The sequence below is a fragment of the Raphanus sativus genome, chromosome 6 (genome assembly GCF_000801105.2).
Source record: "Raphanus sativus cultivar WK10039 chromosome 6, ASM80110v3, whole genome shotgun sequence".
Taxonomy (NCBI): Eukaryota; Viridiplantae; Streptophyta; class Magnoliopsida; order Brassicales; family Brassicaceae; genus Raphanus; species Raphanus sativus.
Window position 1 is genome coordinate 38,049,639 of NC_079516.1, and position 15,760 is coordinate 38,065,398.

A 15,760-nucleotide genomic window follows, 5' to 3' on the forward strand; every position below is an offset into this window, starting at 1 on the left:
ATTCTCATTAAACCCCTAATATATACACAATCCTATATTTTATTTAATTTGTTTCATAATTGATTTTTTAAAAAATAAATGAATTAATTAAAAACATATTTTTTCTTTCTGATGAGCAACGGTGCCTTCTTGTCTCTTACAGTATAACTCCCAAGAGCCAACCACAATTTTTATAATGCTTTTTGATTCAATAGCACATTATCGTACTTGGAAAAAAAAAGTATTTAACTCACAGTTTGTTTAAAAAATTAACTACCAATGAGATGAAGGTATATCTAATACTTTTACGTACAGTATCACGTGTCTCTACCTAATATACAAAAAGAAAATAGGGAAAAGTGGAAAACTAACCTCAGTTTAGTAGAGCAATAGAGAAAGGCATCACGACAAGAACAACCGTAGAAATAACGAACGAAAAATGAGAATGGTTGATGAAAGCAATAAATAAATCAAGTAAAGGTCTTACTTGGAAGGTTTCCTTACCGACTCAGAACTCTGGTCTGGGAACCACTTGTCCATATCTGCATGGCTGAACTGCACCTTGTTCCGTGCCTCTTCGAAATCAAACGTCGCCATTGGATGTTTCGAGATCATACATGTTCTTGATCTCATCCCTCAGATTCCTTTCCTCGACGCTTCTATACACATGTTTGTCAGAGCGTCTCCACTGTATCTTTTTTTCCCTCAGAGTCACTGGCCACAGTGCCGGACTGCCGTCCCTAACATTTCAGTGGCTTAAGGCATTTTAGATATATGTGGCCTTGCATTTTAGATATTTAACCAAATATTTTGTTTATAGTGTTTAATTAATTGAATACATTTTTTTTTTGTAACTGATAATTGAATACATTTTTGTAAACAAAAACACTATAAATATTTAAATCATCCCTAAAAAGATGTTGATTCTACTTTTACCCTATTTGATAATGTTATTTTTTGTAAATTTAATAGTTTTGATAAAAGAAAATATTTGGTTTCAAGCTCTAAAAGCATGAGCTAAACAAGATGTTGACCTTTTAAAGTTTATTAATTTTGGTATGATAATATACTACTAGATTTTTTTTTAAATGGTTGTAAATTTTAAAAGTATATATATACAAACGATTTAGTCAAACTAAAAAAAAGAAAAAATGAAATATAAGAGGAGAACAAAAGATATATGGTTGAACAGAGTGAAAAAGATAGAATAAAAAACAATATGGTAAATCAAAACAATTTTTTTTGATAAAATCTCTGTTACCCTCCCAGAAAGAACATTTTTACAACTAAGAAGTCAAGTAACTTGACCTAAATATATATAACATATGTGGCCTCATTTTTTCTGGTTTATTTGGTGGCCTTAAGCTTATGCTTCACCAACATTAAGCAAGGGACGGGCTGACTGGCCACCTGAACCGAATACTATTGTAGAAATAATTCCATTTTTTTTTTGCCAACTGAAATATTATATATTAGGAAAAGCAAAATACAAAGGCCCAAAGAGGTAGCCCAAACGAAAATCCCAAACAGGAAATACAAAACCCACTACCGAAGGCAACAAACTCCAGGCCCAAAAGAAAAAACCGAGACACGAGTTCACCGCTCACCGCATAAGCGCATCCTCCACGTGTTGGAACCGCAGAGCAAAGAGACGCGTGGCAGAACGAGAAGCTTCGTCATCTCGAGGGGTAGAGATCATCGCCGGGACCGTGAACCGGACACTTCGCCGGAAACGCGATTCACCAACTTTTTGCCCACTTGAAAGTCGACGCTGTAAATCCGAAACAGAACCTCCGGAAATTTCCGGGACAAGTCACCACGACCACCGAAGTCCATCCCCAACGACAATATTAGGGATATCGGATTCGGAGTCAAACATCGTCGGCCCGAGCCTAAGCAAGCTTCGATTGAAGAACTCGAAGTCTAAACCTATCCCGGCCGCCACCACCGTGAGGGAACCCCTCTACACACAGTTCGAACACTTTCCCGAGAAGCAGAAGCCGGCGACCACCACCGAAGAAGATTCGGTCCGGTCCCAGAGTCAAACGTCGGCCATCCATCAAAGAGGAGATGCGATGCCGGAGAAGAAAAAACGAACCGCCGAGGAGAAAAACGATATCCACCACTTCCTCCCGCAGCCGAAGAAAAACAAAAGAGAAAGGGACCAAGTGACCCTCTCCCGCCGATAATAACATGCATAACGGAAAAATAAAAGAGAGCCGGACCGACGGTGGCTAAGGGAGCCAACCCGTCGGCCGGAAGCACAAAAAAGCCGGTGGAGATCTAGTGATGGAACAGAACTTTATTCTTTTCTCTCTCTACTCGTTTTTCTCAAGACTTGCACTGTATCGATAGCTACAGAAATAATTCCATTTTGTTAGAACCGATAACAAATTAACAACTGTTAAGATAATTAAAAAAATAATAATTAACATTCACCGTCCTCAAATTGATATGGATTCCTTGGACTTTTGAAGTTTGGTAGAGGAAATATATACTCGTTTCTCTATCCTTCTCCTGCTAATTATGAAAAGAGTGTGAGGACGATCATTGGCATACTCTTGAGTGTTGCAAAGATAATCAGTCTCATGCATGTGCCGTGATATTCGAGTCCCACATCGGAAATATTAAAGGTTAGACATTATATGTATATACTAGGATAAGATCCGCGCTTTGCGCGGGATGAAGTTATTATTTTTATTATGTTTTGGAGAATGAAACAACAGTTCGGTTTCATTTGGATTAGGGGTGTTCAATCTGAATATCGGGTTGGTTTCGGTTGGTTCGATTTTTTTGGTATTTCGGTTAGTAAAATATAACTACTATTCTAAATCCATATTTACTTCGGTTCGATTTGGTTTACATACCGTCGATTTTCAGTTTATTCGGTTTTATACCAAAATATATAATTATTTACGTTGAGATCATATTATATATTATACGAATTTTAGAGTCATGTTGTCAAAAAGTCATTTATTTTAAAAATATGATATATTTAAATAAAAGAATAAAAACAAAAAAAATGCTTATATTATCTAATAAAATAATCAAATCTAGAATTAATATTAAAGCTCTAAATTTTGAAAATAAAAATAAAAAACAAAACATAAGCATGAAATAAAAACTTTTCTATTCTTCCATATTTAGTGTTCATCAAATTAATAGGTCTTCGATCGAACACAACTTTGTTTGTTTAAAGATAAATAAAGTTGTAAAGAATTTCAACTAATTGTTGTCCTTCAAATTTATAATCTTTACTTCAATTTAGTTATTGTTAAAATAAAGCAAAAATATCAAAAAAGAAAGACTAAAAAAATAAGAAGCCTCACTTGCAGTAAATTGTTACTTAACTATAATTCAAGTGATTCAAGTGATTTACAAATTAGAATTATAGTTCAACTCATAAAACAAATAGATATTCATGCGTCATTATAAATATATTCATATTTACATGTTTCAGTTCAATCAGTTATGAATCAAACCATATCCAAATCCTACGGTTTATATAAAAATCGCATTCATTTGGTTACGATGGTATGTACCAAAAAAAACATATTATCTATTTATGTTTGGTTCGGTACTCTATGGTTTTAGCATATTGAACAGCCCTAATTTGGATATTAGTTGGTTTTGGATTGTTTTTTATCATGTCTTATTATCCTATTGTAGAATTAGATTTTAAATTCATATTTTTTGGAATCTTACTGTGAATTTTATATTAAAAATAAAACATAAAATACATAGTTTAAACACATTTATGTAGAGTGTGAAAACATTTATGAAAGTGTGAATCCTCATTCTCAAATCATTGTGAGATTGCCACATGTCCATTATAGTGTGAATACATTTCTTAGAATGTTTTTCCTTTGATATATATATAGAGGATATGTTGGGCTGAACATTTATAATTGTAATTGTGGACCGAAATCTATTTTGAATTTATGATGAGCCTGATCGATTTGGGCTTAAAATTTTTATCACCCTGTTTATATCTATAAAAATTGTAATGTGGTCAATAAGTCACTTTTATTACAAAATATGTTCTACAATTTTTTAGTATTTAACTTTCACATCATTGAGAACCATTTTAATGATTTTAGAACCATCATCTTATTATTTACAAAATTGAATTACTTTGATTTTAGTCTCCCACATAGTTTTGAAAGGTTTCTACTCAACGACTAAAATTGATGCAACCAATTTTGTTGCTTTAAATCGTTAGTGAATATATATATATATATATATATATATATATATATATATATATATATATATTGTATTTAATTTGAATATTTATTATATAAAAAATCATATTAATACAATTTTAAGATTATTTGTATTTTATTATAACAAAACAAATTAAGCTATTGATCACAAAATTTTCCAAGTGAAATCTTCAAATTTCTAATAATTTATAAACATTTTGAAAAATTCAAAATATAACATATAAGAAAAAAATTAAATGTTTTTATTATATAGTTAATGTGATTGTTTAATATCTTTTAATAATATAAAATAATAAAAGAACTAAGATACAAAAAATGTTAGCAAATATTCATTATTCATAATAATTACTTTTCATATATACGTTAATCATATTAGGTAATTTCATAAATTTTATTTAAGGAAAGTGTGAGATTGTTTTTTTTGTACATTATTTATCAATTCGATAGTTAGTTTAATAAAAAGTGTAATATAAGTTAAGATGTACCAACCTACTTTTCTAAGAATAGTATATTTTATATTTTATATAGTTATTTATTAAATGAAACTTCATAATCATACGGTTCTATGATCATTCATATCGTTTTATAACAAAATATTTAAATCACTGATAACAAAATTTTCAATGTGAAAAATTTAATAAGTTTATAATTTATAAATGTTCTTGAAAATTCATTGAAAGTTTTGAAATTAAAATATTGATGTAATCTTATATGGTATATAGTCTAATCAATATATATATATATATATATATATTTGTTTTTATTATTAAATGATACTTTTTACTCATATGGTTTTAAAATCATGTGTATTTTTTTATAATAAAAGTGTTAAACCATTGATCGTTAATTTTTAACATAATAATTTTAATAGTTTTAGTTATTTATTGTCATTTTTTAAAATTCAAAATATAACATATACTAAAAATCTAATTTTTAATTTTGTAGCTAATTCGGTTGTTTAATTTATTTTAATAATATAAAATTAAACAAAAAAGATGGAGAATATATAAATTGTTATAAAATATTTATTATTAAAAACATTAATTATCATATATATATTAGTCAATTTATGGTAATTCATAGATTTTATTTAAAAAAAGAAAAGAAAATAGTAATTATATCTAGCAGAACAATCATAAATGTTTCTGTCATAAATATCATCATATCATATAGTTTAACCAACAAATGTATCTAGCAACATATAAAAATTCAATGTGGACCTACTTATTTTTCAATTGAATGTAATTAACTATCTAATTGAGTGACACCTAAGCATTGGACTCTTTTTAATTATTACAAAATTAAGATTATAATTTTTCAAATGTTTCTTTTTTAATATAGAGGGGATAAGTGATGCGGTAATCTTTCATTGTTAACTTTGTACGTGAATTAGTTCTGTTACCAAGCCCAATAACACATTAACATTGACCTCAAATATCTTCTTTGGCATTTTTCTTACGTAGGTTTAAACCTCCAAATTATGGAAACTTTTTTTAAAAAGGTTCTTAAAAGAGATTATGGCCCCAAAATTTTCAGATTCCACGTCTTTTCCACATCATTCGACATTTCGACCCTTCATCCAACATTGGAAGAATTCAGATTCTTTTTTGATAAGCAAATATATAAAATGCTGCACTCATAAGTGATCTCCTCTATGCTTGTCAACTCATGGAGCAACACTTTTGATCACCGTGGCCGTGGAAAAAGGATAAGCTCGTATGTCGTAAAACTGATAGGTTTTAATTAGCTATATCTAGAACTCTTGTCAACAATGTAAACTCTTTATTATAAATGAGAGAGACAAATACAGTTTTGAGTGTGAACAAAAATAAGCAATCATGGCGAACTAGCTCAGATCATTAGTCTTATGGCGACTTAAAAGTACAGACTCATATCGTCTATAACAAACAACAACAAAGCATAAACTCTCCTCTCACTTGACTCAGCTCATATACCAAACTCACTCATCAGTCTCTCCGAGCTAACTACAAACCCTCTTTCTCAATCAAAGACTCTCTCTTCTTCATTCGAATCACCAACGTTACTCGTCACGTCATCCCCTGTGCTATTTCCTTCCCCTTCCTTTTTGGTAGTAGGTTATCTTATTCCTATCAATACTTCCCCCAACGAAACCAAACTTGTCCTTAAGCTTATAACTCGCAAATTGCTCAATGAATTGGTGATAAGGCATCCAAGAAATTTCAAAGGGCAGGTCTGTCTTTCCAAGAACTAACAAATCCAATCTCCCACTTGGATCATAACGCTTATCAACCACATCAGAAGACACCAAATCCTTTTGATTCAAACCTAAGCACAAGCTAGGCAACTCAAATACTTGTTCCTGGAGTTTTAGTTGTGATACATGGAAGACTCGATGAATCTTCAAATGACTATGCAATAGTAATTTGGAAGCTGCATTTCCAATTCTCTTCACCACCTGGTATGGACCATAGAACTTAGTCGTTAGCTTCTAACAAAACCGTTTTACCAATGATTGTTGACAGTAAGGTCACAGCTTTAAATACACCATATCACCCACCACAAACTGACCATTTTTCTATGCTTATCAGCTTGATCCTTCATAATATGTTGAGCTCTATCAACATCATCTTCAAAGAACTTAACATCTAATCTCTTTCCAATAGCTTTTGCTCCAACTCAAAACTATGTGTAGAACCGGGCTCACACGGCAACAACGAAGGAGGTTTCCAACCATAAACAACTTTGAAAGGTGTTGTCTGCAGAGAACTATGGAATGTAGTGTTATACCAAAGCTCGGACCATACAAGAAATTTCGACCAAGTCCTCGGGTGCTCTGAAGCAAAACACCGTAGATATGTCTCGAGACATCGGTTGAGAATTTCGGATTGACCGTCAGACTGATGATGGAAGGCGGTGCTATCTTCAGCTTCGTATCAGCCAATTAAAAATTTCTATCCAAAAAGCACTTAGGGAGATACGATCTCTGACAGATGTGATGCTTCTTGGACACCCGTGTAATCGTACAATGTCTTTTATAAACGCCTTAGCAACATCCACTGCAGAGAAATGATGATGAAGACCAATGAAATGGGTATATTTACTCAGCTGATCAATAAACACTAAGATAAAATTGACAATGTACGAAGTTGGCAAGCCCTTGATAAAATCCATATTTATATATTCCAAAATCCTCTCTGGAATCGGCAAAGGCAGAGGGAGACCTGCATGAGACTACGTCGAATGTTTTGTGATCAGTTTGACAAATTGCACAGTTAGCTACATAATCTTGCACTTTGTGATAAATTTTTTGCCAATAAAAAGAACGTTGGATCCATTTTGCTATCTTCAAGACACCCGAATGACCCCCAGCTCTACTATCATGACATTTCGAAAGTATGAGTGAGTAAAACGTACGTGGAAGCCATCACCAAATGGTGTTTGGACCAAAGTCTCCCCTCGATCACCTTCATTTTTTCTGACTTCACAGATCCATCCGTAATCTTGTTTATCACGCTGCAAGAAAAATGAGTTTTAATAGCAAACCGGAATAGCGTTTTTTTCGATTATGCTATGATTGAATTATTCTTTACTTTTAGATAGCGTTTGCGGAAATGTAAACACTATATTAAGTTGGTCCAACTTTAATTCTGCAAAACACTTGAATAAAACTAAAGCGGAAAAATAATTGATTTTCCTTCTCGCCCTTGTTTCACTTTCTCTATCATTCCATTTTATTTGTTTCCAAAAATCCTGAACCCTAAACTCTTAAACAAAATTTTAAACACGATTAAACTCTAAATAAAACTTTAAAGTCTAGACTTTTGAGACTCTAGTATTTTAACATCAAATCTTAAATTTAACTTAAAATATTAAAAAATAAAAATAAAATTATTTCTTTTTCAAAAATTAATCTCAAATCTCAATACCTTAAACCTTTAACCCTATACTCAAACCTCTATTCTGAACTCATAACTTTAAAGTTAAACTCTAAATAAAAACTTTTCAAACTTAAATCTAATTCTTAAAATAAATTCAAACTTACTTTCAAACTTTAACTTAATATCCTAAATTAACCACATACCTTAAACTCTAACTAAAAGTATTAAAAACTCTAATATTTTATATCATTAGTTTTATAAATATAATAATGAATAACTTAATTTTATATAAAAATAGACAAAAATATAATTACAATTACTAAATTAAATTTTAAAAAGTCTTTCTTGTATACGTCATTAGTCCGATCCTTTTATATATAGTCAAAATATAGTAAAAAGGATCTACCATTAATGCATTTGAAATCGCGTATACACGTGTCCCTCGGGGATGGATCCATAAGAATTCACCTATCCCAATAACAAAAAACAGATTTGAATGATTCGGAACGCTAGTGGATCGAATGACAAAGACATTGTTGAAAAAAAGATGGCTTTTTAATTGAAAAAACATTTTTGTAAGAATATTAGGCCATTGATCACAAGCCACAAACTTTATAATATTTTAAACTACAACTAGAATTTGAACCCGCACATCCGTGCGGATATTTTTTCTTTTATAAATATAAAACTTTGATATTATATATCATAAACGTTTTATATATATGATTTACATTTTAGTGTTTTATGTTGTGTAATTTTATAATCTTATTGTTTAGATTTCTTATTCGATATTATTAATATATAGTGATCTATTTTATAGATTGTACGTAGTTATTAATTGTTATCGTATACAACAGCTATGTTAGGCTTTGAAAAGTTTAATGCAAATATAAATAAGAAACAATTAAATACAATAAAATGTCGATAGTTTCAAAAAATATAAATGGTGAAAGTTTTATGAATATATAGTAGTTAGGATGAAGCTAATTAATGTTGTTATCCATAAAAATAGGAGTGGAAAATTTGAAATATCTACTATATTAATTTAGGGTCCTAAATTTTATCTACCATTTAGAAGTTGTCATTTAAATTTGGACCTTTTCTAGAATAGTAGGTGTTTGGCTACTTAAATCTGTTTGGTTCCTTGAATATATCAACATGACTAACAACTTAATTTAAACCAACATAAATACACATTATAAATGGTTTAACTAATGGGCTTTGGAAAATTATTAAAATTGTGTTGCTTTGCAAATAAAGGACAATACTATTATGTAAACCAATTTACATTAGCCCTTATAAATATTGGGTTTTAACCAACTAACATTGTATTTGAAACTTAAAAATAAAAGACTAAATAATATATCCACAAACAATATTATTAATAAAAAATACATTATTTTTTGTGGAACTAAAGTTTATTTGATTTTTTCGTTTTATCAGTAACAATTAAAAGCATTGTCTAAATATTTTACCTATAAATTTTGAATCTCACACATATTAACGTTTATATACAGTATAAACTCTTTCAGTTAATACTCTATAAATTAATATACACTAATTTTTTTTTTATAAATATTATAATTTTATAGTCCCAACATTGAATTTTTGGTTCAATATATTATATCGATAATTTAATAACCTTTATAAATTAAAAAAATTTATAGTCTTGGTGTAGTCCCAACATTATTAATTTATAGAGGTTTCACTGTACAAGTTTTAGTGTAAAAAAATGTGTATATTTTATAACCAAAAACAATATTATTCTAAAACTATATATATAAAAAATTATTGTTTTTTATAATTTGTATATTCTAATCTCGGTAACAATTAAAAAGGTTTGTTTAAATAATTTCCGCCCTTGAAAAGGGTGGGTCAGTATCTAGTTGAAAGTAAACAAAAGGGATTTCAAAAAGATCTTATTAATATCTATTTCTAATAAAATATGAATAGGTCCAAAATTTAAGTGACAACATTTATCAGTAGATAAAAATAGGACTTTTTAATAGATTAGATACACTAATATCTTAATAATATTTTAAAATTTAAAATAGAATTATTAAGTATAAATCTTTTCAAAACTTAATTTTCAAACCATATCTATTTCGAAATTTTAACCCTAAACCCTAAACCACATACTTTGACCTATACCCTAAAACATTAAACTTCAAACTTTAAATAAAATTTAATTAATTATATACCATAAATCTAACAACAGATTCTAAAACTCTAATGTTTTTGTTATTTAACAATATAATCTTAAATCTTAAATCTAAATCCTAAACACTATATACCAAACCCTAAACTCACTCAATTATATACCCTAAACTCTAAACTTCATATTTAAACCACACATCCAAAAATCAACATAAAATCTAAGTTTTAAAATTTTAAACTTTATCAAAAATACAGTTTAATATAAAATATAAGTTTAACCATCAAAAATAAATCATTAACCATTGATTGTTTTTAATCTAAGGGCTACAAATCCATCTTGTAGTTATCCTTTAACTTCTTTTTCATTGGTCATATTTTTTAATACAAAGATAACAATTTTTGACCATTGATTATTTTTGATCTAATAGTCTAAAATTATTCAACAACTTATCTCTAAAAAAAAAGTCTAAAATTATTCTTTTATCTCCACTTATCTCTTCTCCTTTACGCCTCCTTCTTCTCTCGTGAGTTCTTCACAGTCTCATATTATCATCTCTCTCACTTTCTGTCCAATGTCACATCTCTCTCACACACACGATTCATCTCACACACACAAGATGCGTTAGATCTGTCTACACTCACCGGTACTCTCTCTCCCTCTCCCTCTCCCTCTCCCTCTCCCTCTCCCTCTCCCTCTCCCTCTCCCTCTCCCTCTTTCTCTCTGTATCGCTCTCTCTTTTTCTGTTGATTCTATTTTTTTGCTTTTGTTAAAGGTGGTCGTGAGCAGAGTCGCTGGAAGTGGGCCCATGACGAATCAGAGACTCCGAGGGTGAGAATCGGAAGAAGAAGACGACGCCGTATAGGTGGTTGAGAACGGTGGCCACACCACTCAATTCTGGTGCGGCTTCTTTTGTTCTCAGGATTCATTCTGGTGGTGAAGGAAGCAGAAGAAGCTTGATACAAGCCAAAAGGTGCCATAGTCGTCGCAAAGGTTCAAGCAAGGAGCAAGTAGGTCTCAAAAGAAAAAGGGGGAGGTTTCAGAATTCCCAAGGAGGTGGTCTCACGTGGTGGTTGAAGGCGGCTGAATTAAACGGAGATAGGTTTTGTTATTAGGTTAAGACGTTAGTTAGTAAACAGGTTTAGGTTTAAGCTTGGTTTTCTCGCTCCTATAATGGTCTTAGTTGCTCTTTGTCCGTTAACGCATGACTGAAGAATGCAATTGATGTCAATCTTGAATCAGTAGAGTTCCCACTCCCACACCAGATGCATCAGATTCCAGAACAATTTTCTTCTCAAAGTTTGGTAAATCCAACACTGGAGCTGATACCATAGCCTGCTTCAACTTTTCAAATGCTAACTAAGTATCACTGGTCCAAACGAATTGATCCAGCTTCAACAAGTTAGTTAAAGGATGAGCCAACACCCCATAATTTCTGATGAAGTGTCTGTAATTACCCATAAGATCCAAAAACGAAGTTGCTTGACTGTATTTGGTGTAGGCCATTGCAACATAGCTTCAGTTTTTGAACTATTTTTTGCTACTCCTCTCTCGGAAATGATATGACCCGGATAATCCACTTGATTCACTCTAAAGTATACAGTATAACCTCTTTAAATTAATACTTGATAAATTAATATACACTAAAAATCTCTATAAATTAATATAATTTTATTCTTTCAAATCAAATTTTTGGTTCAATTAGTATATTGATAAATTAATAATCTTTATAAATTAATCAAAAATTATAATTTTGGTGTAATCCCAACATTATTAATTTATAAAAGTTTCACTGTATTTTTTTTTATTTGCAAACAACTTAAGAGCTCTCAAGACTTACAAGACTAAAAAAATTATTCTACATTTTCTCTCTTTTTTGGGCTCTCAGACGGAAATCTTTTCCGGTAGTTTGGGTTTCCTTTTTTGGTTACTGCCGTTGGGCCTGGTCTCGCTGATTTTTTGGGCTCATTTATTTCTCCCGGTTTTAATTAAGTGCAATTTCCTTTTCAATAACCGAAATCTCTATTTTTTAGAGCGTTAGTGATCTCAGTTTCCTTTCCTAGCTTTGTTAGCTGGGGTTTTGTGGCAACTTTCTTATTCTCTTCCCGCTTTTGTCTCCAAGAAATATGAATTCCCTTAAACAGATCTCTGAATATTGCTCAATCAATGGGATTGCGCAAGGTCTAAACATTGATCTCTTACCGACTCAGCCTCTGTGTTTGCGTCGTCTCCTCCTCTGCGTGGCCTCAACGAGATCACATATGGCTGATAATCTCCATTCAGCTATTCAAGCTATGTCACTGCGTGATGATGATCCCATTGATCTACAAGATGATCAGTGCTTCAACGTCTTCGATGGTAACTCCTTGAGCCTACTAGGAAGGCTCCTTAACCCACCTCGCCAACCTATGTCTGAGATGATCGAAGATATGCCGCGTGTCTGGAGAGTTTATGGCAGAGTTCGTGGTATCGCACTCTCTGCTGAGAAGTTTCAGTTCATATTCCAACGAGAAGAAGATATGATCACAGTACTTAATGATCGCCCATGGTCTTACAAGAACTGGACAATGCTGCTAGATTGTTGGGTTCCTTCCCCTCCAGCCAATTTCCTGGCTTCTGTGGACGTGTGGGTTCGTATCTATCATATCCCAGTGAATCACTACAATACTGATACGATGGACTTTCTCGCCAGCAAAATTGGACATGTGATTGAGATTGCATACGACCCTAAGATGTCTCAAAAGGAAGCCTTCATACGTGCTCACATCAGGCTTGACATTCAAAGACCAGCGCTGCCTTCCAAAGTCTTGAATCTCCCCCGTGGTGGATCAGTTGTTATTGAGTTCGAGTATGAAAAACTGAGGAAGCGTTGCCACCACTGTTATCGGTTAACGCATGAACGGCCAGATTGTCCTTTGCTCCACAACCGTAACAGAAAACAGAGCATCCCTCAAAGCTCTGAGAAATCGCAGTCGTCGTCTGGCGTGAAAGCTCATGCTCCAGGACCCTCGGTCCCTCCTGGTTTCGAACCTCTATTCCCGGAGCTGCCTAGTGAGGAACGGAAAGCTGCATTGTTGTACGTTTCTCATAGTGATGAAACAGAAAGCCTTGCAAGGATTGCTCGTGTGCAGTTGTCGATCGATCAAGGTCCTGATGTGATTCCCCCTAAGATTACTCACGACTTATCTAAAGGAAAGGGTCACGTCTTTACCTTCGAGGAACCCCAGAGGCGTGCTAAAAGACAATCCATAATGACGGAAGCTCCTAGTTCCATTGGAGAGTGTCAGCGTGGTGATCACGGCAAAACAATGAGTTCACCTTCTGAACTAGAAGGCGCCTCCTCTTCATCACTCTTTAGTCCTACGGGTTTTAGTATTGGCACCTCTTTTGAGGCTCAATCTTCCGGGACTAAGAGTGCTGTGAAGAGCAACAGGAAGCGTCCTCAGCGTTGGAAACGTCTAGCAGTCAGAGCTCAGAAAGCTAAAGAGTGTGAGGAAGCTTTAGCAGTGGCTGAGGAAGAAAGGCAAAGCGGTGATATTATCACTAAGAGGAAGGCAGTTTTGAATGTAGGAGAGCATTCGTCTAAATCTCCAAAACCAACCCCATGTTCTGTAGCTTCCGGTTTGAAGCCGCTGCCATCCCAATGAGCGTTTTGAGTTGGAACTGTCAAGGTGCAGGAAGCACTGAGACAGTTCAGAGGTTACGGGAAATTCGCAGAACCTCTTTTCCCGATTTTATTTTTCTGTCGGAGACTAAACAAAAAAACAAGTATATGGGTGACTTACAATGTGAACTAGGTTATGATGGTTTGATCACTGTGGAGCCAATTGGTTTAAGTGGTGGCTTAGCAGTGATGTGGAAGCAGTGTTACAAAGTGGACGTGTTACAACAAGATAAGAGGATCGTGGATCTTCAGGTTACGATGGGTTCTTTGGTTTTCTACTTGACGTGTGTCTATGGTGATCCTGTGAAAGAAAGGAGACAAGCTGTTTGGGAGCGTTTGAGTGATATCGGTATGGCTAGAGATGAGCCATGGATGCTGTGTGGTGACTTTAACGAGTTACTTTGTAATGATGAGAAGGTGGGAGGTTCTGTGTGCAGTGACTCAACTTTCTGGGACTTTAGGAACATGGTTGAGAACTGCAAAATCAGTGATATGAGAAGCTCAGGGAATCCTCTCTCATGGGCTGGCGCTAGAGACAAGGTTTGGGTGCAGTGCAGACTTGATCGTTGCTTTGGTAACGATGAATGGTACCGACTCTTCCCACGATCACATGTTGAATATATGGCTATGTACGGTTCCGATCATCGTCCTCTGATGATTGGTTTTGCGTTAGAAGGAGATGGACAGGGTCGTGGGAGGTTTATATTTGATAAGAGAATGGTTGGAAAGGAAGGTGTGGAAGATGCAGTTAAGAAAGGTTGGTGCAAGGAATTGTCAGGAAGACGAGTTACTATCATGGAGCGCCTTGAAAACTGCAGGAAAGAACTTGCTAAGTGGAAGAAATCATCCTATAGCAATGCGAAGCTTAACATCCAACGCTTGCAAGTGGAGTTAGAGAAGGAGATAAGTAAGTTCAAACCTGATCTCAACTATCTGCGGAAGGTGAAATTGGAGCTTGGGATTGCCTATAAGGAAGAAGAAGTCTTTTGGCGGCAGAAGTGTAGAGAACAATGGCTTAGAGAAGGGGATAGAAACACTTCTTACTTCCATAATTGTGTGAAAGGGAGGAAAGCAAAGAATCGTGTTTTGATGCTAAAAGACGATCATGGCGTTGAACACTATTCTGAAGGGGCCAAAGGACATATAGCTGTGGAGTTCTATCGGGACCTCTTCATGAGTTCGAACCCGCATGATCTGCAGAGTCTTTTCACTGGGTTTGCAGAACGAGTCACTCCAGCCATGAATGAAGCGTTGTGTCAAGATGTAACTGCAGAGGAGATACGTAAAGCTGCCTTTGCTGTGCGTGGAAATAGTGCACCCGGAGAGGACGGTCTGACTGGTACTTTCTATCAAAAATACTGGCATATTGTTGGGCAACAGGTCACTTCAGAGATACTGAGCTTCTTTAGTTCCTCCATTCTTCCTCCCGGCTGGAACCATACCCAACTAAGCCTTCTTCCTAAAGTGCCTTCTCCTAGTTTGATGAGTGATATGAGGCCTATCAGTCTCTGTGCTGTCCAATATAAAATCATTTCTAAGATCCTTTGTGACAGACTGAAAGGCATTCTCCCAGAGATAATATCCGATACGCAAGGAGCATTTGTGCAAGGACGTCTCATCTCTGATAACATAATCATTGCTCACGAGCTTGTCCACGGCCTAAGAACTAACTCACCTGTGGCTAGAGATTATATGGCTGTGAAAACAGACATGTCGAAAGCATACGACAGAGTTGAGTGGTGCTTTGTGGAAGAGCTAATGGAGCGAATGGGGTTTGCGCATACTTGGATTCGATGGATCATGTCCTGTATCTCTACTGTCTCTTATACAGTGTTACTTAATGGCAGATCTCATGGCTTTATAAAACCGGAAAGAG

The 15,760-nt window shown here is 33.9% G+C and overlaps 1 protein-coding gene and 1 long non-coding RNA gene across 2 annotated transcripts; both read left to right on the plus strand.

Moving 5' to 3' along the window:
• Positions 1-10,549: 10,549 nt before the first annotated feature.
• LOC108809151 (uncharacterized) lies at positions 10,550-11,479 on the plus strand. Its single transcript, XR_001942784.2, has 2 exons — positions 10,550-10,866; positions 10,996-11,479. It is a non-coding gene; the product is annotated as an uncharacterized LOC108809151 (long non-coding RNA).
• Positions 11,480-12,346: 867 nt separating this feature from the next.
• On the plus strand, positions 12,347-13,867 carry LOC108808392 (uncharacterized). Its single transcript, XM_018580550.1, has one exon. It carries the CDS (start codon positions 12,347-12,349, stop codon positions 13,865-13,867), a length of 1,521 nt encoding a protein of 506 aa, XP_018436052.1.
• Positions 13,868-15,760: the final 1,893 nt, after the last annotated feature.